This window comes from Tetrao urogallus (assembly GCF_951394365.1).
Source record: "Tetrao urogallus genome assembly, chromosome: 14".
Classification (NCBI taxonomy): Eukaryota; Metazoa; Chordata; class Aves; order Galliformes; family Phasianidae; genus Tetrao; species Tetrao urogallus.
Window position 1 is genome coordinate 6,625,159 of NC_136827.1, and position 26,389 is coordinate 6,651,547.

The window sequence follows — 26,389 nt, forward strand, 5'->3', positions numbered from 1 at the left end:
CACCAGCTATGTCAGTGCTTATCAGAACAGAATGGTGCTAAACAGTTAAAAGATTGTTTCTGGCAGAACATACCAGTGCCTTCCTTCCCTGACCTTCTTCTACAACAAAGTTTGAGCTCTGCTGGATATTGAAACTGTTAATGACAATACAAATGTCTTAAGCAAGTGGGTGGAGTTTGGATATGAATGAGTCAAAAATTAATGTTCCTATTTGGGACTGAGTCTGTGTAGTCTCTCCTTAACAGCACGAAAGTGGGAAAGTGCAGGGAAGCATATTTGTAGGGGGTCAAGAGCACATGCTTGGCACATGTGAAGAAAGCAGACACAGCCGATCGCATTCGTGGGAGTGATAGCGAAGGAATAATTAGTCCTAGAGTCTAAAATCTCTGTTCTTCTAACACAGATCTTTGCTCAGCTTTGGCCTTGCATGTTCCTCCGTACAGTGCTCTCTCATGCCTCCAGCTTAGACCTACCCAGTGTGAATAGCCTGAGGGTTTCCCCTGTCTTGAGCCTTTGGAGGTGTAAGCCAGTGGCACAAATACAACTTCAGTAGGAAAGAGACTTTCAGTTCTTTGTCCTCCATCAGCACAGGCTACTGAGAAAGAGCCATAGCACTGCCTGGCCTCATCACATAAGACTGCTTTTTCCCAGGAGGTGCTGAAGGTATAGTGAACTTGGAAGCAGCATAAGACTGTGCACAGGATAAAAGCAAGCAGGAACACACAGCACGAATGAGAGAGCCAGGCTTGCATTGCGCTGAGCTTGCTGGTGAAGCTAGATCAACCTGTACCTTCATTGCCTGTACTAAATACCACTACTGTAGCCTCCAGGCATCACCTAACCCATCCTGCATCAGCAATACATCCCTTGGAGCTTCAGCATTCCATGTCAATCAATAGCCATCCAGCCATCCTCCCTTTGGCAATACAGACCACAACCTGTCTGTAGTATTTTACTGGCAATCAGAGGCTGAATTCTAAACAGCAGTATGCTACATAGTAATCTGCTGGTAATGAAAAACAGGCCAAGATAATTAAATTGGTGAGGGAAATTTGTTTATTCAGCTGTCTAGGGTTGAAAGATCTAATTGCAATTCAAAAGAACATAATTGAAGCGGGGTTCCCCCTCCTGAAGGAAATCCTTCTAAATAGATTCATTCCAAACAGAAGGCACTAGATTGTATGTTTTTAGTCTTCAGAGTAAATGAAAAAATGATTTGAAGTGTAAAAACCCATACTCCTGTTGTATAGTCAGCTAAATATCCCTTCTCCAAAAAGAAATCATTTTCTAAATGGAAAAGAGGAAGCAAATCAAATACATCCTTTCACAGAGACAGCGAGGCCCTGAATATGAAGGTGCTACAAACGTGTCCAAAGTCAGGCAGACAGGACTGAGTGCGTTATATTGGACACTGTGAAATGAGAAGATGAAAAACCACATGCTTGCCTGGGACACCTCTCAAATCTAGAAAAACCTTATTGAAGAGCAGCCTGCAGGCACTTCTTTCCCTTGGTATTGATTTGTAGGAAAGTAATAGCTATTTGTTTGCTTATCTGTCATTCCAAACCATTTTGGCACTCTGAATCTCAAACTGCAACAAATATTTTATGAGATTAGCATGGAAGAGAGGGAGGGGAATACAGCCAATGCAACTAAGGATAAAGCCACCAAATTCCATCTTTTATCTGAATTCCAAGTAGGTCATAAGTCAACATGGATATCCAATTGCCTAAATGTCTGTCTTTGTAAAATTGCATACCAGCCAGAACGATCAGGGGTGCATCTATATCCAGATGAGCAGAGTTTTTGCAGTGCAAGTGCCATTAATACTAATGAAAGTTATAATGACAAAGCCCTTTTCATCTCCTTAAGACTTTCAGATCAGTCCTTCTGATTATATGGCCTAAATTCTGCAAGAGCTTTTAATATCCAGAACAAATTTGGTAAAGTCCAGATTATACTTAAATACACACAGAAATCTGTTTTTATTTTTGACTGCTAGAAGTTTTCATGTCTAGCAACAGAGACAAGCAAAGGCACATGTGCTTCCCTATTTGCAGATAACAGTAAGTTTTTTGAAAGTTAATGTTTTGGACATCACAGTAAAATCTCACTCATTGAGATATTCCTACTTCTCACATTAATGTTGTAGTAAGATGTGTTTGAGACCAATGTAGGTATGCACGGTTTTGCTATTTGAAAAACAGACAGTTTAAGGGGTTGGAATGTGAATCTGAGACTTCATATCATAGAGTAATTAGAGTTGGAAGGTGCTTTTGGAGGTCATCTGGTCCAATCCCTTCTCATCTTGTTACTTGAGACTGTAGGAGTTTGCTATGCTTGTAATTAGTAGGTATATAACTACTATTCAGCCTGAAGTTCAGAGAGGTTCTTGGGATGTGTCACATTACCTGAAACACCGCATCACAAAGCAGACAGAGGGCAGAAATGATTAGACATTTATAAACATTTTTTAGTTTGGATTATAAAGTACATTCCTTTAGACAACATGCTTTGTGGAGAGAGGACAGCACAAGACTGAGTCCCTTTTTTCATTATTTTGTGATAAAATGTGTAAGATCTGTAAATTGGCAAACCACTCTACATTTGTATATGAAAGTCACTGTGTCAGTGAAGCTTTTACCGTAGCAGGGTCGAAAAAGTTTCAACTCATGTTCCTTAGCTTCCTCAGCTCCTCACTATAATGATCCTAATTCTGAATTAAATTGTTACTTGATTTATAACATTTACATAGCTCTTTTGTGAGGCTCTCATTGGTGAGGTGTAACTTCAGGCAAAACTGAGATTATATAAGCTAAAATTTTAGATTATCATCTCCTTTGCTAGTGCACATCATCCATATGTTTTTTTTTGCAGTACCATCTGGGCAAAATTTTGTCATTGTTCTTCATGGAGCGACTGTCATCTCTTTAGGCAGAGCAGGTAGAAATGGGTTTTCCTATCAAGGGATGAAGAACTAATAAAGAGATGCTCTATTTGATTGTCACAGACACTATTACAGACACCTTAGCATCAAAAACATCATTTCTACGCTGGAAATATGTTGAAATAGTGGAAGATTAGTTCAGTCACTCTGAGATGATACTTCTGCTTTGAAATTACTGATGCTTTGGGAAAGTCTTTTTTTCCATCTTCTTTTCTTAACCTCATCCAGAATAGAAAGCAAAGCCTGCTTGTCAAAAAACTTCATTAATGCCCTATCTTCTTAGCAGTACAGAGCTACAGTTCTCCACATAACAGTTTCAGAATCCAGTCTTCCACTTAATAGACTCAATATGATGGCTTTTTCATTTTTGCTTTTATTTCCCTGAAACAAAATTGAGAGCTACATAAAAATAATAATTTTTTTTTTATTTGGCAAGTAATAATATTAATGGTATTTAGCTGTCCTAAATTAATATGCTTTGGAGCCCTCTGGACTAAATTCTAAAGTTCAAAATTCAAATTAAGAGTGGATTATCTTTTTCAGAGCCACCATATTTATTTAATTGCTAACTTACAGTCAGTGTTAAAACTTTTTACAATCTCTGATGTTCTGTGTCTTTATATGAAAGACACACTTATGTGGCTTCCAGAAGCACCATATGTAGCATTTCTTGGAACGACACCACCATTTGTCAGTAAGGATGCACTACACATCATTTAAAATCACAGTCAACAGCAACAGTTTTTCAGTCTAAACTGAGAGACAGATTGGGCACATCTTTTTTCATTAGTGAGCAATCGCTCACAAAGGATATTCCTCTGAAATACGGTAGATATTTCCTAATCTACAGGATGGTGATTTTCACAACTTGGCACTGCAGAATTTGAATGGTGGTATAGACAATAAAAGGGACATAATGCTCTAGTCTGAACAGACACCTACCATGATAGCTCCATCTTTCAGCACTCAGATATGAAATCTTATATTTAACTGGTTAAAATGTCTAGAATTTGCCATTCTGTGATTCTGTGGAATTTCACTGACTTCAACGAAGATATTCTGAGTTTTACCTGATGTACCTCTATATTTAACTTTTCTAAATATAGAAAATGAATTTTAACCATCTGCAAGTGTTCTGGTAAGAAACTTCAAGCGTCTGTTATCCCTGCTGGAATCCATGTGCTGTTGCATTGCTATTTGCAAGTAGAATCACAGTGATCATGAAGTGCCTGAAGAAAAAGACCTGCAGCAGTACTGAATAGCCAACAACTAATTAGTTTAACTACAGTTAAAATTTATCCGTCAAAAAAAATCCAACAATTTTATCTTTTATACCAAACATCTATAGAAGCTACAGATCCTACAACAAAGGCTTAATAAAGCACTCACACACACAGTAAATCTCCACTTATAGCGCCAATGTTTTCTACCTCTCAGTGAAGGACTGAAACAAAGCTTGCTGGTTTACTTCACAGCATTGTTTAACTTAATGAATAGTCAAGCTAAATCCTTTCCTGTGCATAAAAATTCACTGCAATCTGTATGTTATACATTATTCATGATGATAAAATGGTCACTGGGAGGGAAGGATATATTCTGTGTTTCCCTACAGATACAAAGATGTGAGTGTTCAGCGAATAGCATATTTGCAGGAGATTATAGTTCCTGTGGAAATATAACTGTATCTATTCTCTCTTCTGTTGTCTGCTGATTGTATTTTAAGTAAAACTGTTTCATTTAAAGTAGAAAATGTTTTCAAACGCAATATACGAAATTTTCTCTCCCTTCTTACATCTCTGCTCTATCCATTTGCATTGTTTAAATCCTAAAGTCTTACCCAGGACCAGACCTGACATAGAATCATACAGGTTAGAAAAGGTCCTTAAAGTCAACCAGTCCAAGTCCTCGCCTAACACTGTCCACTACTAAACCATGCCCCTAAAGCACTGCATCCACACACCATTGCCTCATGTTCTCTTTCTTGTCACCTGACAAAAGAGATTGAAATGTCCTCACCACAGTGATTCCTGTTTGCTGCTTTATTATAGAGTACACTACAGGACTGAATCATTTTCCTCAGAATTGTAGTTCATTTAATATGAAGAGTATTCTCTTCTCAAGTAACATGTCAATTCCAACATCTGAGACAGAAACTAAGGATGATGCTTTGCTTAGAGAGAAAGATGGAAAATACATTTATCTGAAGTTGCATAAAAGGAAATGGAAAATATTTTGAGAGATTTGGACTGAGAGAAAGTGTACTGATGTCTTCCTCCCTCTCCTACAGCACTGGTACTGATAAGACCATGATTCTGGTATTCAGATGGATCTTTGTCCCAGAAGAGCCACACAACATCTGAAATTCTAAGATTCAATATTTCTAGAAAAGCCTTGTTTTAGAGATGGCTTTTAGTATGTAAGCTACTTTAGGCCACTTAGTTGTGTCATGAAGGTGCCTAGAGAAGTTCACAACAAGGAGAAAGAAAATGTTTTTTATTGTTACTTAATGGTTTGGGTAGTTGGATTTTAGGTAGGTCACCTGTGGAAGATTATTTCCTGGACTACTGCTACAGCTATCATTCCATGAAATATTCTAATCATTTAAATTACTAAATAATTGATCGTGAAATGATCACACTAATGACTTGGATAACTAATGTAATGTTGCTGGTAGCCATGGCAAATGACACAGGTCTGTGAGCTCCCATTCACAACTGGGAGCCCTGCTTTAAACAAAAAAAAAAAGAAGAAAGAAGTTGAGTTTTTCCATCATTCTGAAGTCACAGAACAGGTGAAACACAGAAGAAAAACATGATAAAAGTAATACAGTAAGATGTGCAGTCAGCTACTACACCTTAACACATCATAAGTTTTAGCCCTTAGTAGTTGTATTTAAGTAATCTATTTTCCATTTTTAAAGATTCAGCACAAATTGGTTATAACAAGTGTTTATAAAGAACAGATGAACTCAGGAGTTAAGTTATGGAGATAAGCATCCATAACTTAAAATGATTGTTTTCAATTCTTTTTTAGCTGTAATTTTGTGTGGATTTATTTTCTTACAATTTGTTTACAGGCTATATGATGATGTCTGTTTTTACTGTGGTTATGGCAACACACTAAAGTAGCAAGTGAAGGAGAGCATTAGATAGAAATGAAAAGAAAATGAATAATAGGCTCAGGTATTCTGCTGCATGAAGTTTGAGTTTAGCTTCTGCTTTATCTGAAATTGCCTAGGCATGCCTAATTGTTAAAGGAGTAAACCTGGAATTACAAAAGTCTCAGAAGATATATTTTTTGTTTACCTCTATCTCTCCCCTCTCTTTTATTTCACCCCCTTTTCTCTTAAAACAGTACTACACAACTCTGTGTGTAAAATATGAAGAACTTGGGGCAGGATTGTTGTTGTTCAATTGCTTAATTTGATTTGAAGAAATGGAATAAAGATTCTTGTTCTGTAATACTCGATGAGATGTTTATATTTATGGCTTGTCAGAATACTTGTGCAATTTTTCTGTATTTTGCCAGCATGGTAATTTCACCCAGAAGGAAGTCACTTCTGGAATCAGTCATTCATGGTGTAGTCATCTCTACCTCGTGATCTGTCAGTGTTTAGAAACAAACATGTGAGATGCCAGAAATTTCAGCAGTTTTTCATATTAAATCACCCCCTGAACTTTTTTTTGAGATTGGGAGATATTTTTGTCTACAGATGTAAGCTTTAAAATTCATTTTGAACTGATTATAAATCTTCATTAGACTAAAATATGTAACATAGAATGTTTACATTGTCATCTCACATGTTCAAGAACACAGCAAAACAGTATAGTGTGATGTTCCCCATACTGGGCAGGGGGGTCAGAAACATTGTATGCTTATCCCAATTAAGGAACTACTGTCATTCTACTTGTTTTATTAACCCAGGTCATTTAAGAAATACTGAGCTAATAATATTACACTGTACAGGATATCTTCTGTTTTGTACCTGACAGTACTGTGATAAATGTTATTAGAAGAGCAAAGCTATAAGCAATTGCATTGACAGCTGAGAAAATAAAGAATCTTGCCTTGCTGCATTAGTTTTTAAGTGGATTATTTAGCTGAAGTCAGGAAATAAAAACCTTAAGCATAGCCTCCCAACTTTGAGAAAATCTTTTTGCTGGACACAACAGTTGCTTTTCTAACTATGGAACAGGAAAAGTCTTTCTGTGAAAAACAAACTTATTTTGTGCTTCCTTTCTTTGCACATCATCTTAATAAGGTAGCAGTAAAAAGTTTGACATGGAGATTATCACTGTATCAATGCTATGTAAAACCAAGCTATCAATACTGCAATTTGAGCATTCAGAATCAGATCTTGAATAGCCCTACACAGGGCACAGGAATAATAATAAAAAAAAATTATAGACTTCTCTTTCAAGGCTGAACTGGGATGTTTCTTTTATAGCTTAAGTGAAAGAAGGTGACAAGGAATTTCTTTTACATGAAGAAAGCTGTTAAACTTCTGTAAAATGCTGGGCTGAAGCATCTTTGTAACCAAGGATATTAGAGATAGTGCTTGTCAATGGGAACCCTCTTGTCTTTATCAAGGGTGTATTATCAACTTTTAGGCTAGTCAAGGCTTTCTTTTTAAGTCTGGAGAACAATGGTAATGGAGGATATGGATTTTGGAATGTCAATAATCTGAACAGCAACACTTAGACACAGATGCGTGGAAATGAAATGAGTTTTCTAGCAATCTGCATTGTCAACATTTTTTCTTCCTTTTAACATGCTGATTATCAATCAAGTTTAGGATATCAATTAGAATACAGACATCTCATCCTAATTGCTAGAACAGGCATCCGCACTCTGACAAGTCCTGTCCTCAGATTTGCTCATTCCAAAATAAATACTTTAAAAGGCTTTCCCAGCAGAGTTCCTGCTGAAGTAAACTTCAGATGTCCCACTCCTGCTAATTGATTCAATTAGGTCATTGACTTATCTTATTCAGGTATGCCAGTGCAGTACTGTTGAAGGCAAATTTGTTTCTGTCACCTGGAGAAACCTTTGGACTGTATCTCCTGAGTGAGTAGACTTAATCTAATCTTGGAACCTAATTGCTTAGTAGCAAGTCCATTTTCTTACTGTAAATGTGCTTTTCACTGAAAGATGTTGGTAAGGAAAAGTTACATCAACTCTGTGTGTATGTGTGTATTTTTACAAAATAAATAGGCACATAAATGTGCTTTGTTATTTGTGTTTGGTAAAGACTAGGCATGATGGAAGACTAGACATCTCATGATGGAAGAAGAAACAATCACTTGCCACACCTTACTGGAAATCAGATTTCATTGTACTTAATAGCCATGTGATAGCCCTTATCTTTAGTCAAGTGCATTAGGTAATTCCAAAATATTTAGGGAGCCAGGCAATAATAAATTATAAACAATACAGGTATATTTGTTTCTTCTGAGTATATTTTTCAATTCTTGTTTCTTTTGATCATGGAAGTGTCGTAACAGTCATTTTTGTCAGAAAATGTGTCTTGAAGTAAGGGCTCGATGAACAGAAAACAGTTGCTTGATACATAGCTTTTTAATTAACTCATCATGAAACTAACTCATTCACAAAATGAGTGTAAGCAAATAGTGAAAATTAAATTATTATTTTCTTAAACAGTCCTGTTGATTTCACTTCATTTTTTAATGCACAGTAACCAGTAGTAACTGATGTGCTCCCACTTAAACCAACTTACACCATGCAAGACGCTGTTTGCACTCATACCCATAAAACAGACTGTGCATGGGTGGATATGGAGTTTAGTCCTAATCACAGGGTAAATGTGTGATACGTTAAGAATGTAAGTGTTGAGCTACTGTCTCTGTGTCAGCTGAGTAGGAAATCTGTCAACAAGTGTGCCTGAATTTTCCCAGTAGAATGCATTTATTTTGATAAAATGGATCGTGTTGGTTTTGTCATGAAATCCCAGTGGACTTTCCTTGGTGGTTGGTACTATCGACATGTTCTGGTCAGAATCTCCTTACTTTTATTTGTTGTACAAGCATCCTGGCTTCAATATAGGAATTTTTAGCTCCTCTGCTGTTATATGCACGTTAGGGTGAATATAGTGGTAATATTATGACCTGTATGCCTCTGGAGTAGCCCCTTATTTTATGTCTCTTTTTTTTTCTATTGAAGAAAGAATGACTATAAATAAATCTTTACCACATAAAGAGGAGGAGTAAAATTCTATAATATTGTTAGAACTATATTTCAATCTCTTATTCTTACATAAGAATAAACTATCTCATTCAGAGGAAATTGTCACATTTCTTCCCTACCAGCAAGTGCAACAGGAAAATTTCATCTTATTTCCAGTGCGTGAGAAGAGACATGGAGCTCAATCCATGGCGTATGATACTCATGCTACATTGCAGTGGAGAACTGACATATTCTCTATTTATTTTTCATATAAATCGTTCAATGAAATCTTTAAAAAAAAAAACCTTCTAGAAATGCTATTTCTTAAACCCTTCCAATTTTAAGTCACTTTTCAAAAGAAAATAATGTACACAAACATTCACAGATCATGCTTCAGAATGTCAGAAAATAGAGTGATCATTATTACACCTTTCAGGTTTGCAACAATGAGAGATGTAAACTAATGATCTGTTGGTGACTTTGAGCAAACAACAGACTACTCACAAACAAAAAAGAAAAAAAAAAAGTGAATACTCATGCTGAAGACTGTGGCTATTATGGATAGGGAACAGTTTTCACAGAATTGTCAAAGGAGACAGGTTTCATCAAGCAGGATCTGACGTGTACATGTATGTACAGAACTCCATTCCATTTTTACACAGTAAGAAATTATTATGAACCCAAGTTTCATTTCTACATTTCCATTGCTGCTTTTGTGATTTCATGATGAAAGATTTGCTTTGTTAGCCTTACTCTTCTGTCCCTGACAAGGCTGTTGTCTGTATAAGATTTGGCTCCAAGAAGTAGAGCTCTGAAGATAAACTCTCAAGTATCAGTGGAGATTTATTGCATGCTTATGTAGCTTGCAGAGCATTTTTAATGTGTCAAAACTAGATTCCTGTAGGAGGAAACAACTCAGAAGCCCCACTTGATTATGCACACAAAGTTAATCCTTAGCAAAGACACAAACAATCCATCAGTGCTTTGACTTTTGGACAAATTCAAGACCAAGCAAGAAACATTTAGTTCAGGGAATTAGAACATATGTTTCCCTGCTTAAAAACACAGCAGTTCTGAAGGCGAAATGTTTTGGACACCTTTCACACCCTGACAGGGAAGAAATACAGAAAGAATCCAAGTTTATCTCAGGCATTTTTACTTCCATCAAAGATCCTTTGAAGCTGTGGTGTGAAGGAAAGTATTCTCCAGTGCTAGCAAAGTATCCAAACTCCATGGGAGTCATGATTCTATAGTGTTCTTGTGTGTGGACAAAGAAGCACACCTTACTGAATGAGCCAAGAACTTGTAACACAAATCACAGTAGATCAATACAAGAATCATCATCATCAGTGCAGATGTAATTGTGTAGAGAAATGATATTTTTTGAAGAAAAATTTTCAATAATAATAATAAAGTTATTATATATACGCTACATATTCATTCTATGCTTTTTCCTGATGTTAGTTTCAGCTTTTCCCTCCTCAATTAGGTCCTGAGATTGGTGGTGTCATAATGCTGGCAGTAGGGTGTTACAGTGAGATCTAGCATTCTTGTCTGGAAGGAATGTGATGGTCATGTCAGTAGTTTCTTGTTTCTCACCCAAATTATCTATTTGGGATCAGTTTTTTTTATGTTTGTTAACATGCTTTTACATCTTTTCTTTTTCTTTACCATCTACAGCTCCACATTAATCCAGGCTTGCCACATAAGGTATCTAATTCATAGTACCACATAAGGTATTAATTTGTGATTCTTTTTACCTCTAAACCACATTTGCCTAGCTCTATGTCTACAATTCTTAAACAGGCCACCAGTGACATGTTTATAGCTATGGGCTCTCCATTCCCAGCCTGTGCCCTCTCCCTTATCACCTCATGCCTATACTCCTCTATGCTGTATCCCATGTCTTCATTTCTCAAGGCCTCAGCTATAGTACTACACTTTCTCTGCACTGCATCACTTTGTAAATTCTTCATTCTTCATAGAGTCACCACTTGTAGCTGTTGTCTATGAAACCATGGTTATACCATACAAAGATAAACAAAAGTCATACAAGTTAGCCATAGAGATCTGGTCAATTAGAGAAATTGCTGTGGCAGCTAAACCAGTTAAAAGAAAGCTGTAAGCAGGTCAAGAAAAGTCCAGACCCAGCAGGCCTGTTGAAGAGCTTATGGCTTGTAATAAGCAGTGCCAGGGTACAGAAAAAGATGTAAAAAGAAAATAAAAATGCTTTGTATATCTATTGCATAGAAAGATAATCATTTGTATTAAGCTTTTTATGCAAGAAACTTCAATTTTTTTTCTGAATACAAAAGCTAGTTTAATGATGAAACTAATAAGATATCTCAGCAACTTCTATCAGTCTCCAATAAATAAAATGTTAGGCATGTAATATGCAAATTTTACCTACCTCTCAAATTTCTGACATGTGAGTGGGCTGGGCATAATGATCACTGCAAAGCCTATCTTCCCATCACTTATGTTTAAATGTGACTATTAACTCAAGTCAAAACACCAGGAAAATAGGAGCCATTTCTATTTCACACACACACACACATACACAAACATGTATCTCTCAGACTTCTTCCTCCAGAAATATTTTGGTAGATCTTATTTCACTCTCTCTCATCAGTTAAGTAGGATTTTATTTTATAAATAAATATTCATTGCATTGCTTATAAGCAGAAAAATCTTTCTTTGTAAAAGAAATAAAGTTTTTTAAAGATAAAGCTGCTAGGAGCATATTTTAGAGGTAAAAGATACTCAGACATAGAGGAATATGGATACTTCATAAGTCAAAAAGAGGGCAAGAATCAGAACAGTCACAGTGTACAAGCAGTAGCTAAGAAAGTTGTCTCATTGAGTTTGAGTAATGTGTGGAACTGGCTACAAGGGTCAGAAATAGCAGCAGATGTAACCATGACAATATTCCAAAAACAGAGAAAATAGCATTGGGAACAAAGATTATAGAGTACAACTATTACTGATTTATTTCTGGAATTCTTTCATTTCTGAAATTCTTTCATGAGAGGAAACAATAATATTAAGATCTCTAATGAGACTCAGGTAAATAGATTTTCAAAACTTATTTATCATTACGACAGTAAGAAGTGCAGAACATATCAAAGAGAATTATACAGAGTAAGGAAAGACATACAGAAGTGAAAGCGATTCTTTCATTTTAAAAGATTATATAAGAGGATATTTTATTTTTTGGTCTTCGCTGCAGCTAAAATGAAAGACCCACTAAAGATACCGCAGAGCATTTTTCAAATATAAACCAAAATTCCATGTGTTCAAGACCACAGTGTCTAGATCCCTAGCAGGTTCCTTGGCCCCTTCTCAGAGCTCTAAGTAACCTCCACTATGACCATGACAGTCATAAGTTTTAAAGCTGAACAGATGCAAAACCAAGCAGTGATGGACAGCTGCTAAAATCTAACATTACCAGCTCATCTAGAACTAGTTCATTCCCAGCTGCTGGGTCTCTGTTTAGAAAATGTAGGCACCAAATCCATGAGGTGCCATTGGTGGAGGGTATACTATTTGTGAGCTCAGAAGGAAGATCCATGTTAATACCTGGGGTAACAGCAAAACCATCATGACGTTGAAAAATAAGGTAACTGGCAAAACGTGTTGTTTCATAGCCCATTTTCTATGGGTGCAGAGAAGATTCCACAATAAAAAATGTAGAACACTTGACAACTCTATGATGCTTCCGAGCTTATGTGGGTACTTTGCAAATGGCATCATCAAGATCTCTTAAAAACAAGAAGTGTTTTCATGGATTGAGCAGATGCCAGAAGGGACAATTAGCTAACAATGGAGACTGGAAAACCTGAAAAGAGGGCAAAGCCTTGAAATTAACAGAACACGAGCAGAAGCTGAAGTAGGATGAAGATGTTTTACTAATCATAGCGTATCTTCCACATGGCTAAATTCATATTCAGTTTTCCCTGCTCCAACATCCTTTTATGAACAGACTTATGCAGAGTAACTGGCAGAGGACTGATGAGAAGAAATTCCCCTGGGAGCCAGCAGAGCAAGCCTTTTACATGCAGTTTGTTCCCCTGAATCCCTAGGTAATTTGGCAAATATGCCTCAAGATATTTTATTGAATGAAGAACAGGTGCTGTTACAAACCTTACCATTTTCCAGGAGACATTCTCAGTAAAATGATTTAGAAGAAAGGACGTAAGTGGAATACACTGAACTGGCAATGTTGCCATTTTTGCGTATCTCCATCAGATTTTTTGTGATTCTGCTCTTCACACTGCTAATTGCTTAGCATCATGATTCTTGTGCAGAAAACCATACTGGTAAACTTGTCATTGGTAGACATGACAACTCTATCAAAGTAATAAATGCTTCACATGCTTCACATTCTTCACAAAATTTTGCAGGTAAACTGAAATGAGAAGTCCGATTTAAAATACATACAACTTATTCATTATTGAGCTTCCATTTTTTTCATTAAAACCTTTTGTTGCTATTTAATTGAAGAGCTGAAACCACTGTGTGTGCAGGTAACAACTGCAGATAATACGTTTCTCTTTCTCTAATCTGAATGCATATGACAATGAATTTAATCACCTCTGCTGCTAATCTACTATAACGAGAATAAAACAAATATTGCTTTGTGTACTCTAATTGAAGAATTGATTTTACAGATATAGTACTTGTCCTCTTCCTTTTTTTTCCTTCCTTAACAGCTGTTGTAGCAAAAGCTGCAAATTGTTTTCTGTTCTAAGTCTCTGTGGAAGTCTTCAAACACTCAGAAAATTCTCAGAGTTACCGTGTGAGCCATAATTCTTAGCTTCTTTCCAAAGATTAATTTTACTACAAAACTCCAAAAGGAATGCCTCCTATTTATTTCCATCAAAACTGCAACAGATGTGAAGAGCACAACAGTGCTATTTGAAAGAGCAAATTCTCAGCTACAAAACACTATTTTTCAACATAGTCACCACCATTAGCTGTGCATTTGTGCTAGCGATGAACAAGAACCTGCATGCTGTGAGTGTAAAAATCTGTACCAGCGGAGGTGACCTGCTGTCACTGTTGCCACAGATGGAATGCACCACCCACCACCTCTTTGTGCTCACATCCACTGTTTGGTCTCCATAAACATTTAGCAGGCATTTGATGAATGGAGGAATTCAATTCCACAATTTGCTTCATACGCACTTCTGTGTCAGACGCCATTTTATCAGACTGCCCCTCTGCTGCCATCTGTTGCACAGCAACAACATGTGATGGATACTGGTGGAAAGGTTCAACATCTACTGCCATCCCACCAACATCTGCTTCTGATATAATGGGCCGAAATAATAAAATAGGAGGCATTAATTCCACACCAGCCCTTGTAAAACACACTTTTTGAAATTTGTGAAAATGAAATTGTTCTTATTGCTCTTAAAATGAAGCCCACATAAGGTTTGTTTTCATACAGGCATTCTCCGGATAAATGAATGGTAAATTCTGAAACTCAAAAAAATAACCCTTATGGCGATGCCTATCCAGAATAAAGGGTCAGAAGTTGTTGGATATTAATAGCAAATGTGAACCTGGAACTGCTTCATTCTAACACTGAGAAGCTACCACTCTAGAGACGGTGGTGGCAGCTATAAGATGAAAGGAACACTGTCCTCATGTGTGGAAAATTCAGGTACCTTAGCTTTGTAACCTTTTTGACAGCAAGCAGGTAGGGTTGAAGAACTGTATTACCATGACCAGTGGAAGAAGAGAATGCTTTCATGTTACTCTTCATTGCCTCTTAAATATTGTGTTCATAGCCTGATTAGTTACACTGGACTTGGAAGTTAAGAATTTGGTTCTAAAGATTTGTGGCAATTTAATCTCATGTGTTGCATTAGAGATTTAGTAAGGTTTTAAGTCATTTTAAGCACATGCTTTAAGTCTTTAATGCAGCTTAGTAAGGTTTTTGAGCTTTTCCCACAGAAACCAGGGAGAGAAAATGAATATATATATATATGTATAAAATTAATGTAACGCTGATTGTCCTTGCCCTAAGGAGTTTACAAATATCAATATATATTTATTCACTGTAAAGAAGTCTTTGACTATAGCTAACTATTTTGGTCCAACAAAAGAGCAGTAATATTTTGGATTGTCCTTTAAGGTGCTCAGAGCTTTTAACAACGGCAATCTTCCCCTCTTCTAAATCCCTATCTGCCAATAAGACAGTGATTCCTTTACTACCTTAAAAAACAGTAATGTAATGTATAAACAGATTAGGGTTCATAGGCTTCATTGGCCATAGGATCAAATTGCATCATATCAGTTATTTATTTATACAGAAGCAGAAATAAGGGTTTTCATTCTTAAGTTCAGCTACTAAGATAGTTCTTGGCAATGCAAATATTATTACACTATTACGTGCCTTCTTTCTTCCAAATCCTCTTACCACATCACTAGATCTCCAATCAAAGTTGCATGCTGTAGTAATGGATTTGCTTTGCTTCTCATTTTTCTGTGCAACTGAGATCTACTGTCAGCCCAACAACCTAACATATCAACCTTCCCATCTGTGTTCTCATTCCACGGTGGCCTTTCCCTTCTCTCTAATTAAAAAAAAAAAACCTGCCCAACTTCACTTCATACAAAAGGTTGCCCTGCATTCATCATTTTGGTCTCTTAATTTGATCATAATAACCCATCCTCTTGAATCCCTGCATCTGAAGTAACGCCAGGCTTCTTGCCACTCTGTTTGAAACACTGTGTAATTCCTATTCATAATTCATTTCCATATCTCCTTCGGTTCTACCTCCAATTCGTAACAACTGTGCAGCCTTTCTCACAGATAAAGCCCTTGCTCTCAGAAGTCTCCCTAAGAGCTATCAATGATTCATCTGCAGAAAGTCAGGCTGACTGTAATTTGAATTATATCAATTATTTGATTATATTCTTCATTCAATGGCATCTGCCTGCTTGTTTGCCTTAAGTGTGATATCTGTTTGGGCAATGGTTTCTCAAGTGTTTGAAAATATTGCCTGTACCACTAATAAGTATGAGCCAGTAATCTGCACTGATCTATATTATTGATTTATTTGTGTTTTTTGGTCAGTTGAGTACATTTCTGTACACAGGCACATTTTGAGTGCCTAAATTTAGGTAATAAAGACTCTTTGATGTATAAAAGTAGAAATAAGAGATTTAGTTTGGGATAGCAAAAGGAGAAAGATGCATGAACTTTATGAACTTAATGAACCTTAATCAGCTGTGCTCCCTTGCCTATTTGATGTACACCTAATCAAAGACTTTTAAGTGTTAATCTACAGTGAAAAGTTTTTTGTGCCTTCATCAGTTTTTGGAGTACAAAAGCAGAGTATGTCCTGTACCATCTTTTTAAAGATTGTACAAGAAGTGAGCAAGTGACTGATTTCTTTATCAGACCATTATGAGTATAATTCAGACTGGTTTGATGACTTCCTTTGTTTTAGCCACCAATATGCATGGATCAGTGAGTTACAGAAAGAAGTGCAGCAGCACTTACTAGCATATATAATAGTAATAAGGCTTTCTAACTTTACCTCATTAATGTTAGTTTTTCTTAATTTTTCCTTTTATCATTCTTTTTATTTCTATCTCTTTTCCTGCTTTCTCTTGAAAAACAATCTGAAGGGCATTTTTTTACAGGATAAATTAAGTGAAAGTGCAATTCAGTACATAATCCTCAATCTGTTGCAGCAGGCAGATTTCTGTTTATATCTGAAGATATTTCACTACAGATTAACAAAAGCTTCATATAACCGGAACATGCTATTTGTGTTACACAATACAGCACTGAATCACTATTGAAGCATTTTCTGATTTCATCCAGTGTTTTCCAAGGAATTCTGCCAGACAGTTATTTTTGGGTATGCGTGAGAATCTTTTTGAGATGCACTTATCAGTCTATAGTGCCATAACTATTTTTCTGTAAGAATAAAGAGCTCATAAAGCTTAATATAAGTGGTTCAGAGAACAGCTGGCCTTTCATCTCAAGAGTTCACACCAACATCCAAGGTGGCATTCAGTAAGAAAATATAATTTCATATGTGATTACCTGCATCATTTGGAATAATGCAGGCATAAAAAGTAAATATCTACTCCTCATTCCATTCTTTCCAATGCTTATTGTTATCTTTCATTTCTTTTAAATGTTTTTCTTTCCATGTACTGATATTTTATGGTAATAATCTGTATACATTGGCTTAGGTTTTGTAAAAGTGCTATTTCTTTTATGTTTTGCTATTTGTGAACAGATGAAAGTTCTATCTTGTAAGAGCAATATTTAGTTTGATATACAATGGCCAGATTTCACAGTTAGGCCTACGCATTGTGTTGTACATTACAGATTATGTGTGAAAATGTCCTTCAACTAAATCTGAAAAAAAATAGAACTGATTCTGTAGTGAAGAAAATATGACACATAAATGATTTTCTTACTTAATTGTTTGCTTAATTGAGATTCTTGTATAAATTACTGAACTTCTATCAGCTGCCGTCACTTTGCAGGCATGAGGATAAAATAATGATTACTCTGGGTCAGATCAGCTATATATCAGGTCATGTATTTTGCATCTGATATGCCAGTAGCACAAGAGTGAAAACTGTGGCAAGAACATAGCAATTCTTCCCTAGTAAAATCTCTCTGCTTTCAGAAACATGCAGCTAGAGATTTCCTGTAATGAAATCTTGCCACTGACTTTGATACTCCTTGGTGTATTTTTCTTGGTTTTGATTCTATATAAAACTTTAGACTTTGCAGTTTCTGATTAGAAAGAAAAACATTTTGTTAAGTTTTCACACAGCAGTGATTATTTATTGAGGTGCTCTGTGCCTTTTATGTAAGAGAACACAAGCGCTGCTTCTGTCATGAACTTTTTTGATGTTGCTTAGAACATCATATGAAAAAGCATTATGCAGCTGAGGCAGTCATTTGTATGGGAAGGTGTTTGCAAGATTTCTTCTCTGCTTATGCAGTCACTGAATTACTTCTCCTCAGTGATGGCTTTCAGCAGCAGTAAAGCCTCCTTTTCATGAAAGTAGTTGCATTAAAAATATTATCCATTCAGATAAATAAGAGGATATCATTGTGTGCCAGAATGAATGCCCAATATTCAGTCTGACAAAGTTCACATATTAATTTCCTGTCCCAACTATACAACCAACCCAGAATCACACTAACTGTAATCCTCACTGTTATCTCTACAGCTGTTTTCAACCTACTGCCTTACCCCTCTTTCACTTTGTCTCAGTAAGTTGGCAGATGCCGGATCTTGTGAAAATATCTAACCACAATCCCCCTCTTTTTAAATTCTTTTTTGAATGAATAAAATGAAAAATATGTTTTATATATAATTTTCTCACTTGAAATAGTTGCATAGTATGTTATAAATGAATTTCTAACCAAAAGCAATCCCTGCTCTTTAATGAAGAAATTCTTTTATGGCCAGAGGGTCAGGACAAGACCTGTGTGCCACTTCAGATCAATTTATGTTATAGTTTGTGGGCAGAAGTGCAGTGTTAAGTTTAAGCTGATATTCTATTGGGAATAAATTTCACCCTGGAAGAAAAAAAGCCTGTTTGTAGCTATTGTAAATCAGTTAGCAGGAATGTAGGTTGAGATCTTTTTGTGAAGAGTAAAAGCATTGTAAGTGTAAGAAACACTTCCTGAAGATTCTTTTAAGCTACAAGTTAACTTTGGGTTATTCCCAGCTCTGAGCTTGAATATAACTAGCAATAACATTTCACATCAAATAGGTCCTGGCTTTTCTCTCAGCAGCAGACTGACTTCATTTGGTCAAGCACTGCTGAGAGGATTAAACTAGGTCCATTATATGAGGCTGCTGAGATGTTCAGAATTAGATGTAGAATAAAGTGCTGAATTCTTAGGAGACATCACTGCAATGAAATGAAATTGAAAATGCAAAATCAAACCTTACTTATGATGCAATAAATCTACGATGCATCAAAACAAACAAAACTTTCAATTCTATCTTCCCTGAGTCAGTCCTTTTGTGTGTGTGTGCATATATTGCAAGTCTGAATCTGTATTAAGGGAGCCTTTAGCTAGCATTGTATTCTCCACTGCCATACAGTAGTTTGTAAAGCAGCAGTTTATGCTGCACTGGTGATGCAGAGGACAACAGTGCACTTCAGTCATTTTGTTGTATGTTTTCAAATAACAATCAAATGAAAACTGTATTATAAATTTATAAATTATAAAATTGGTATCTAGCAATGTGTAAAACTTTTATAGCTGAGCATAACATGAGAAGGGCTACGAAGTACTGAGATAACTTTAAATCAACTAGTACACCTCTCTGGTGCAGGACAGAGCTGGAACAGTCTCAGCAGAAATATGAGATGAAAATATGAAAAAATCAACCTTCCTATAAGCATGTGTGTCAGTTGTTTCTCACCTATATCTAATGCTTTACCTACTCCTTATTCATAATTTACAACTCAGTTCTTTGTAGGAGCAAGAAGTGGTCATTACTTGAGTACAAAAGTGTTTAAGCATCGCAGGACTGACACTTGCAGTGAGTTTTCTTTGACCAAATATGTGCTTCCTTTCCTTTCATGCATTTGCTCCTGATGGTTTCTCTTTTAACTTTTTGTGCAGTGTTACAGTTTCTCAACCAGCCAACTGAGCAAGAAACAAGAAAACAAGACCACAGTCCAAATCAACAAGATATTTTTTTCCAGATCAGTTTAGACTTAAGACACAAAGCTGTGATTTGAATGGCCACTGAGAAAATATGTAATACAAACTGTATGGGAAATGGTACATTTAATGAGTAGATTCATTCCTAAGGCTATATTTTCTGTAGTTTGTTGTTATTTTTATTAGGAAGTTTTGCTTCTCAGATTTTCAAAGGCTTTCTAATATTACTTTGCATATTCATCACAGTAATTTGTAATAAATTAATTTTAGCATGCAAGTTATGGCTAAGTGGTATAAGTCACTAAAACAGAAGTTAGTGACAGGGTTTAATCCACACTTCCAAGTGCAAGTAGGGAAATTATGTCTACTATTTTTTACGCTCCCATCAAGATATCAGTAATGAGCAAGGGAGAATCTTGTTTAATTCTTCAAATCTAGCTTATGTCATTGCTTTTTGTAGTCTCTCTATTAGAATCATAGATGGTCCACGTTCCTTCTCTGAAACAGTTTGAATCCTGGCATTATAACTGATGATTGATAGCAGTCAGAAATACAGTATGGCTATAAAAACTCAAAGGCAGTTTTGCCCTCCTTGCTGCCCCCCACTATTCCAAGTAGAGTTCAGGTCCTCTGTCCAGACAGTCTTACCTCTGCTCAAATAAACACCGTGTTATACAGGCTGGTGAGCACTAGATCTTCACTTTCACAGTAGCATGGACAAGTCACTATTTAATGGCACCTAGATTCACATTTTCTGTCCTGATGCCTCTTTAGAAAGGACCATTCCTTGTTAGTTGAGAAACTCGGTCTTGCTGAACTATGTCATATTCCAGTAACTCTCCTGGTGACTTCTGCAGGACCTCTGGCTTAATACAAGTGCTGTGCACTGTGTGAAAGCATTGGAAGCTAGTGTATGAATGACTACATCTACCAGATTAATACCAAACTGATGTTAGCAATCTTTACAGTAATTCTAAAGGACTGTTCAGCTCAGGGATATTCATGCCCCTTTTAATCATTGTTATTGTATCACTTCTCACACAGCACAAGAAGCCAGCTGACACTGCTAGTGCTTTGCAAGAACAATTTTATTTATATCCATGCTAACAAATATGTGCACATTCACATACACACCAAAATATTTTGGTGTTAAAATGATTTTCTGACTTGTGTTTTTTCTGACCAATCTTGACAGTTTTCAATTTTAGGTATCTAGTTGCAGCATAGAAACATTGCTGTTCCACTACTTGGGCACTTATAAGAAGAAAAATAAAAGTAGTCAGTGTCCAACATTTCACATCTAGGCATTGCTCTGTACTATTCTCATGTGATTTTGCTGACAATTTGTTAGAACCAATGGCTGTGCAAAAATAACAAATAAAACCTGCATGTAAACAGTATGCAGGGTATAGCTCTAAATCTGTCTGAACATTTGCTGGTCAGCAAGCTCTATTAGATGCAATAAGCATTAAATACTCAGTGCATGTTTGATAAGTTTAATCAAATATTAGTTCCAATTAAACGCCACACTGATATATGCAAATCTTAAAGTATTATCTGTACATTTTTAAAACCTGTTCTCAAACACAGGATTTTGGCGCACAGAACTTTGGAGTTTTGTTTGGTTCATTTTCACTAAAAGAGTGTTTCAGTCAAGAGGGTGGGCTGCACAATGCGGTGCACGTGTTTGAGTGATGGGACTATGGGGAAACTCTATGCAGTTTGTTACAAACATCATGAAACATGGAAGGAAGTGCTTCCTAGAACTTTTCTGTGCACAATTATAGGGATGTACTGTGCGGGTGTGATGAAACTAATTATATTAAATTACTGCAAAGGTAATATGCTACTGTGCAGTAATGGGACATTTATTCTGAAATTATTGAAATCATGGTTTATTGTTTTCAGTGGTGCTTGAATGGTTTTCTCCAATAAATTTCTCAAGAGTATAATCTTTTTATATTGAATTGGGAAAATACGCAGTATTAATCTATGTAACTTCCATCAGATTCTGCAAAGACTGAAACTTTTGCACATATTGACTATAGCAACACTTTTGTTCACACGCATAACACGGAACATGTTAGTGTTCAGTTCCATAGGTCTGTAAGAATTTCAATGTCCAAGATAAGTGACACATACTGCAATTAAGTTCCCTTCCGTCTGAACTGTTTGATGAATTTTAAGAATGAAAAAATTAGCTTCTGAATGATGTCTATAAAGAAACACTATCTAAAATCAACATTCATAACTGTCAGTCCATGACTTTCCAAAACTAACACTGAAGTTTCTTCCACAACAGGAGGAGAAAGGTATTTCGATTATTAGAATTAGGACATCTTCATGCTGATCCATTGAAAATATTTTTGTAAAGCATGTAGGAGAATTTTCCCCTTAAACTATATTTACATGATGTTTCTTCTCTGTCTGCTATTCTTCTTTAAAATATGATGTAAAGAAGGTGTTAGAGGAAACCATCTTGCCAATTAGATGATTATGAGCAGAAAACAACCCTTTTCTGAGCTGAAACTTTAATTTCTACTATAAAGAGTTTCTTTTAAAGCTTTTGAAATAATTTTGGCAAAATTCCTTGAAGGTTACGTCAATCTGTAAGACGAGTGAAAAGAAGGAAGTGTGTTGAAATAACTATCAGGGATTATTTTGGTGGAAGTTTTATGGCAAAATGAGACTGTGTTTGTGTAACCTGAATGCTTAACAATGGGAAAGAAGGAATAATCACACAGAGCCATAGAAGCACAGGTCTAGCCACCTCAGCTGAAGTCCTCAGCATTGTTCAGGTGAAGTGCTTTCTTGAAATCCTCTAAAACCTCATTTTCCATTGCTATATTCACATAGTAATCTTATGGAATTCTTACAAAATCAGACAAGCCTTAAGCTTTTCCTACTTCTGATAATGAAGTATTTCTCCTAGTGGACTCACCAAGTTTTCTTTCACTGTGTACTCAATTTTCATCCATTTTACATGTATCTTTAGAGAAATTCTTCACAAAGTTGTCTTAATGTGATGAAAGTTACCATAAAAACCAGCAACTTTAGTTTTCCTGGCCATCAATTTTGGCCTTTTGTTTTCCTTGAAAGTAAAATCCTACCCCAGTAGCTACAAAGTTCAATTGTTCTTAAACAGAAAAACCAGAAAGAAAAATGAGTAAAGCCACGTTTTAGTCCAGGGAAAAGAACTGAGATAAGAAAGAAGGTAAATTTGAATGAGGAGACTGTATGAATACAGCATTAATAAATTAAAAGTAGTGGGTTCTAACTTCTATGATGTATATATGACAACATGGCTTGTGCAGCTGTGAGGAAAAGTCTATTACCATTTAAAAGGCCAGGTACTTTGCAATGCAGTGCTACTTTCTCCTTCAAACTGTTAAATGCACAGTCCACAATTTTTTGCAAGAATGCCTAGTTCAGCGTAATGCTTGGCACTGCAGCTTTACTCACTCCCCCCCCATCCACTTTCTGCCCATCCGTATATAAACTCCTTCTTCCTCTGCTATAAATTTTTGGCTCTTTACATTCATGTTTACATTGCACACATGCAACATGCAGAGGTTATCTTCAAACACAACATGTGCCAGCCTGTGGGGGTAAAAGCTATTGTAAACATTCATCCAATCTAACTGCCTGTGTGATTTGCAAACGCTTTATTACATCCCATTGCTTGTTCCATCAGCATTAAAAGCATCTCAGAAACCGGGAAATGTGGGCAGCACCCCACTGCCTGCCTTGGGAGGGTTGCAGAGATCTGCATCCCTGTCCTTGGTCCTAAATCCTCGCGCTGGCTCCTTGCAGATGGAGCAAACTACAGTGCTTCTGAGCCCAGAGCCCGGGCACAGCCATGATGCGGCTGCTTCGGTGGAAACAAACATGAAGGCACAGACAATCTGCCCACAAAACACAGCTGTATTGTAACTCCTTGCACTCTAGCAAACAATAATTCAGAGACAGAAGGCTTCATTAATATGGCATCAAATTCCATGAAACACCCGGCATGTACCATCGCCACACACACCCGCTGCTTACCCTCCCCATTCGTTTCAGAGCAACCACAATTGTAACAGAAATAAAACATTCTAAGATCTAGTCTTCTAGGAGACAGATGAATGCAATGCCGTTATACAAACCTCCGGCATTCTCACTATGGCTCTGCAAATTTGCAAACAGCATCTTCACCCCCCAGCTCTCCCTCCCTCCCCCCCCCCCAACAAACAGAATCAGAAAGCACATCTTACCACTGGATGAGAGAGATGAACACAAGTGCCCACACCATCATTTTGAGAGAAAATGCAGGATTCAAGAGTGCAGTGCTCCCCAGGCTTGTTGGATTTGAAGGAATCATCTCTTTCTCTCTCCCCCCCAACCCTGTTTTTTCCCCTTTCCTCTTGGTTGCAGATGGATCCGTCCCCTGCTTTAATTTTTTTTTTTTTTTTTTTTGGTAGTGGTTCTCCCCCCTCCCTACCAGGTCCCGTCAGTGGGATGATACATTGCTCCCAGCTGCGGGAATTAATATGCAGGGGGCAGAAATTAGATCTGCACAAGCCCTTTGCAGATATAATCAAAAAACGTCAGCTCAGGCAGCAGGCAGCAGCTTCCCGATCCAGGGGAATAATATAATTGGGAGAAAAGAACAGAAAAAACACACACACACATAGACACTCACAGAATAAAAACAGTCAAGGGAAGGAGAAACACATACACATGCACATATCTACAGAACTACTCACATACATGCAAGAAAAAAAAAATCTGAAACAGCAATGGAAAGAGTAAATGAGAGGAAAAGAAAAGAAATGAAAGAATAAAGCAATGGAGCTTCTGCCTGAATGCAGATTAACTCCGAGGTCAAAGTGGAAATGATGCACTCTGCTGCAGCACAGATTAACACATGCGTGGTGTCAGCCGTGGTGCTTTTTAACCTTTGATTACACATATGCAGGCAGCCGGGATTTTCGTTTTGAAGGCGAGAAGGATTTGGCAGGCATAAAAAGGGAGGTTGGAAGGAAAAGCTTGCCCTGTGCTGCTGAGCATCCTCATTTTTCTAAACAGCTTGAAAATCGTGATTGCAAAGCGAAAAAATAAAAGGATGGATGGGGGAGTGGAAAGGGGAGGGATGGTTGTTGCTAAGTAACTCAGGAAATAAGGAAAGCAGCATTGGTGGAGTCAGTATGAATGAGGTGATTTAGTGTGTGATAGGATTAGGGAGAAATGCAAGGTTTTCATCTCCCCTCCCCCTAATAAAATCAGGTTAGACTAACACAGGAAATACTTCCCAGACAGAGGGGAAACATTAGATGCCCATAAAAGCTGGATATTGCCAAATTTTGGAATCCCAAGTTCCACTGTTCAAACCTGTAATCTAGCTGCTTTTTTGGCAGTAAAACAAATGGAATCTCATGATTTCCCAGAGGCAGGGCACTTCTTGCTAACACAGTCACTTGGACCACTAACAAATTGTTGACCCTCAATTTTTTTTATGCCTAAAAGCAAAACAAACATAGACAGCACTAAGCTTCCTCAAACCTGCTTAGGAGCTGGGAGACTGATGCGCAAACATAACAAGCAGGAAGCAATAAGTGTAACCTGATGCCATCTCACTTCCAAGCCCATCCCTCTAGAAGAGAAAAAAAAAGAATTGTTTTAAGGAGCACTCAAACAGAAAGCAAGTAAAATGCTTCAGATAGGATAAAGACATCAGCATTTACTTCAGTACCAAATTTGATGACTGGATCCTACTAAAACCTGCCAAAACTTGGGCTGATGTGGCAACTCCAATGACCAAATGCAGAATGTATTTTATCCATGAAAAACAGACAGTAATTGTTCTGCTGACAGCTCAAAAAACATAGATCCAGCGCTCAGCCATCAAGCTATGTATTTTTGTTTTTCATTTCCAAATACTGCATATATAACCACAACAGGAGATAGATCAATGTCATCAAATGAATGAAACACATCTGGGAACTAGATACTATCTTTCATGATCATTCATGCCCATATCTAACATTGTCTCTGTATGTTCATCAGTGTTTCCAAGCAAAGTACCAAGTTAGGAGCTTGATTCTTAATATTTCCAATCACTGATCTTATTTTTCATTGTCACTTCACCAATCTGTGAAATATTCACAGATAAAAAGCTATAAAATATTCCAAGTGCTCTCCCTGTATTCCTCTATCAATATATGTGTGTAAATATGTGTATTATGTATGCATATTCAAACATTAACATTTGCTCATCGTTCATTTTATTACTTGTCAGCATGACACTTTTGTGGTTTTACTACTGCAGTCTCTCTCATTAGTTACCCAAACATACCTTTGAAGGTTAACAATAGTGTGTATGTTTTGATGTGGGAGTCAGCGTTGTTTATAGTTGATCTAAGCATCTGAACTCTGCTCATGTTATCATTTTCACTACACTGTGTCTGCTGTAACATAGGGAGTACCAACTTTACACTACAGATTATTTACTGAAATTTGTCCCATAGCAAAATCTTTCCTAACCTTTTTGTCTGAAAATAATTCCTCAACTCCCTGCAAAATTATTCTGCATGTTTACTCCAGAG

General features: G+C 36.8%; 1 protein-coding gene across 1 annotated transcript in view; it reads right to left on the bottom strand.

The window, feature by feature from the left end:
• GABRG2 (gamma-aminobutyric acid type A receptor subunit gamma2) overlaps positions 1 to 24,165 on the bottom strand; it is a gene marked incomplete at both ends in the record, with an annotated part of 66,100 nt that extends 41,935 nt beyond the window's left edge. The window contains one exon of the mRNA XM_079542434.1: positions 24,059 to 24,165. Within this exon, the coding sequence (XP_079398560.1) occupies positions 24,059 to 24,165 (107 nt within the window). The remainder of the gene's footprint in view (positions 1 to 24,058) is intronic.
• Positions 24,166 to 26,389: the final 2,224 nt, after the last annotated feature.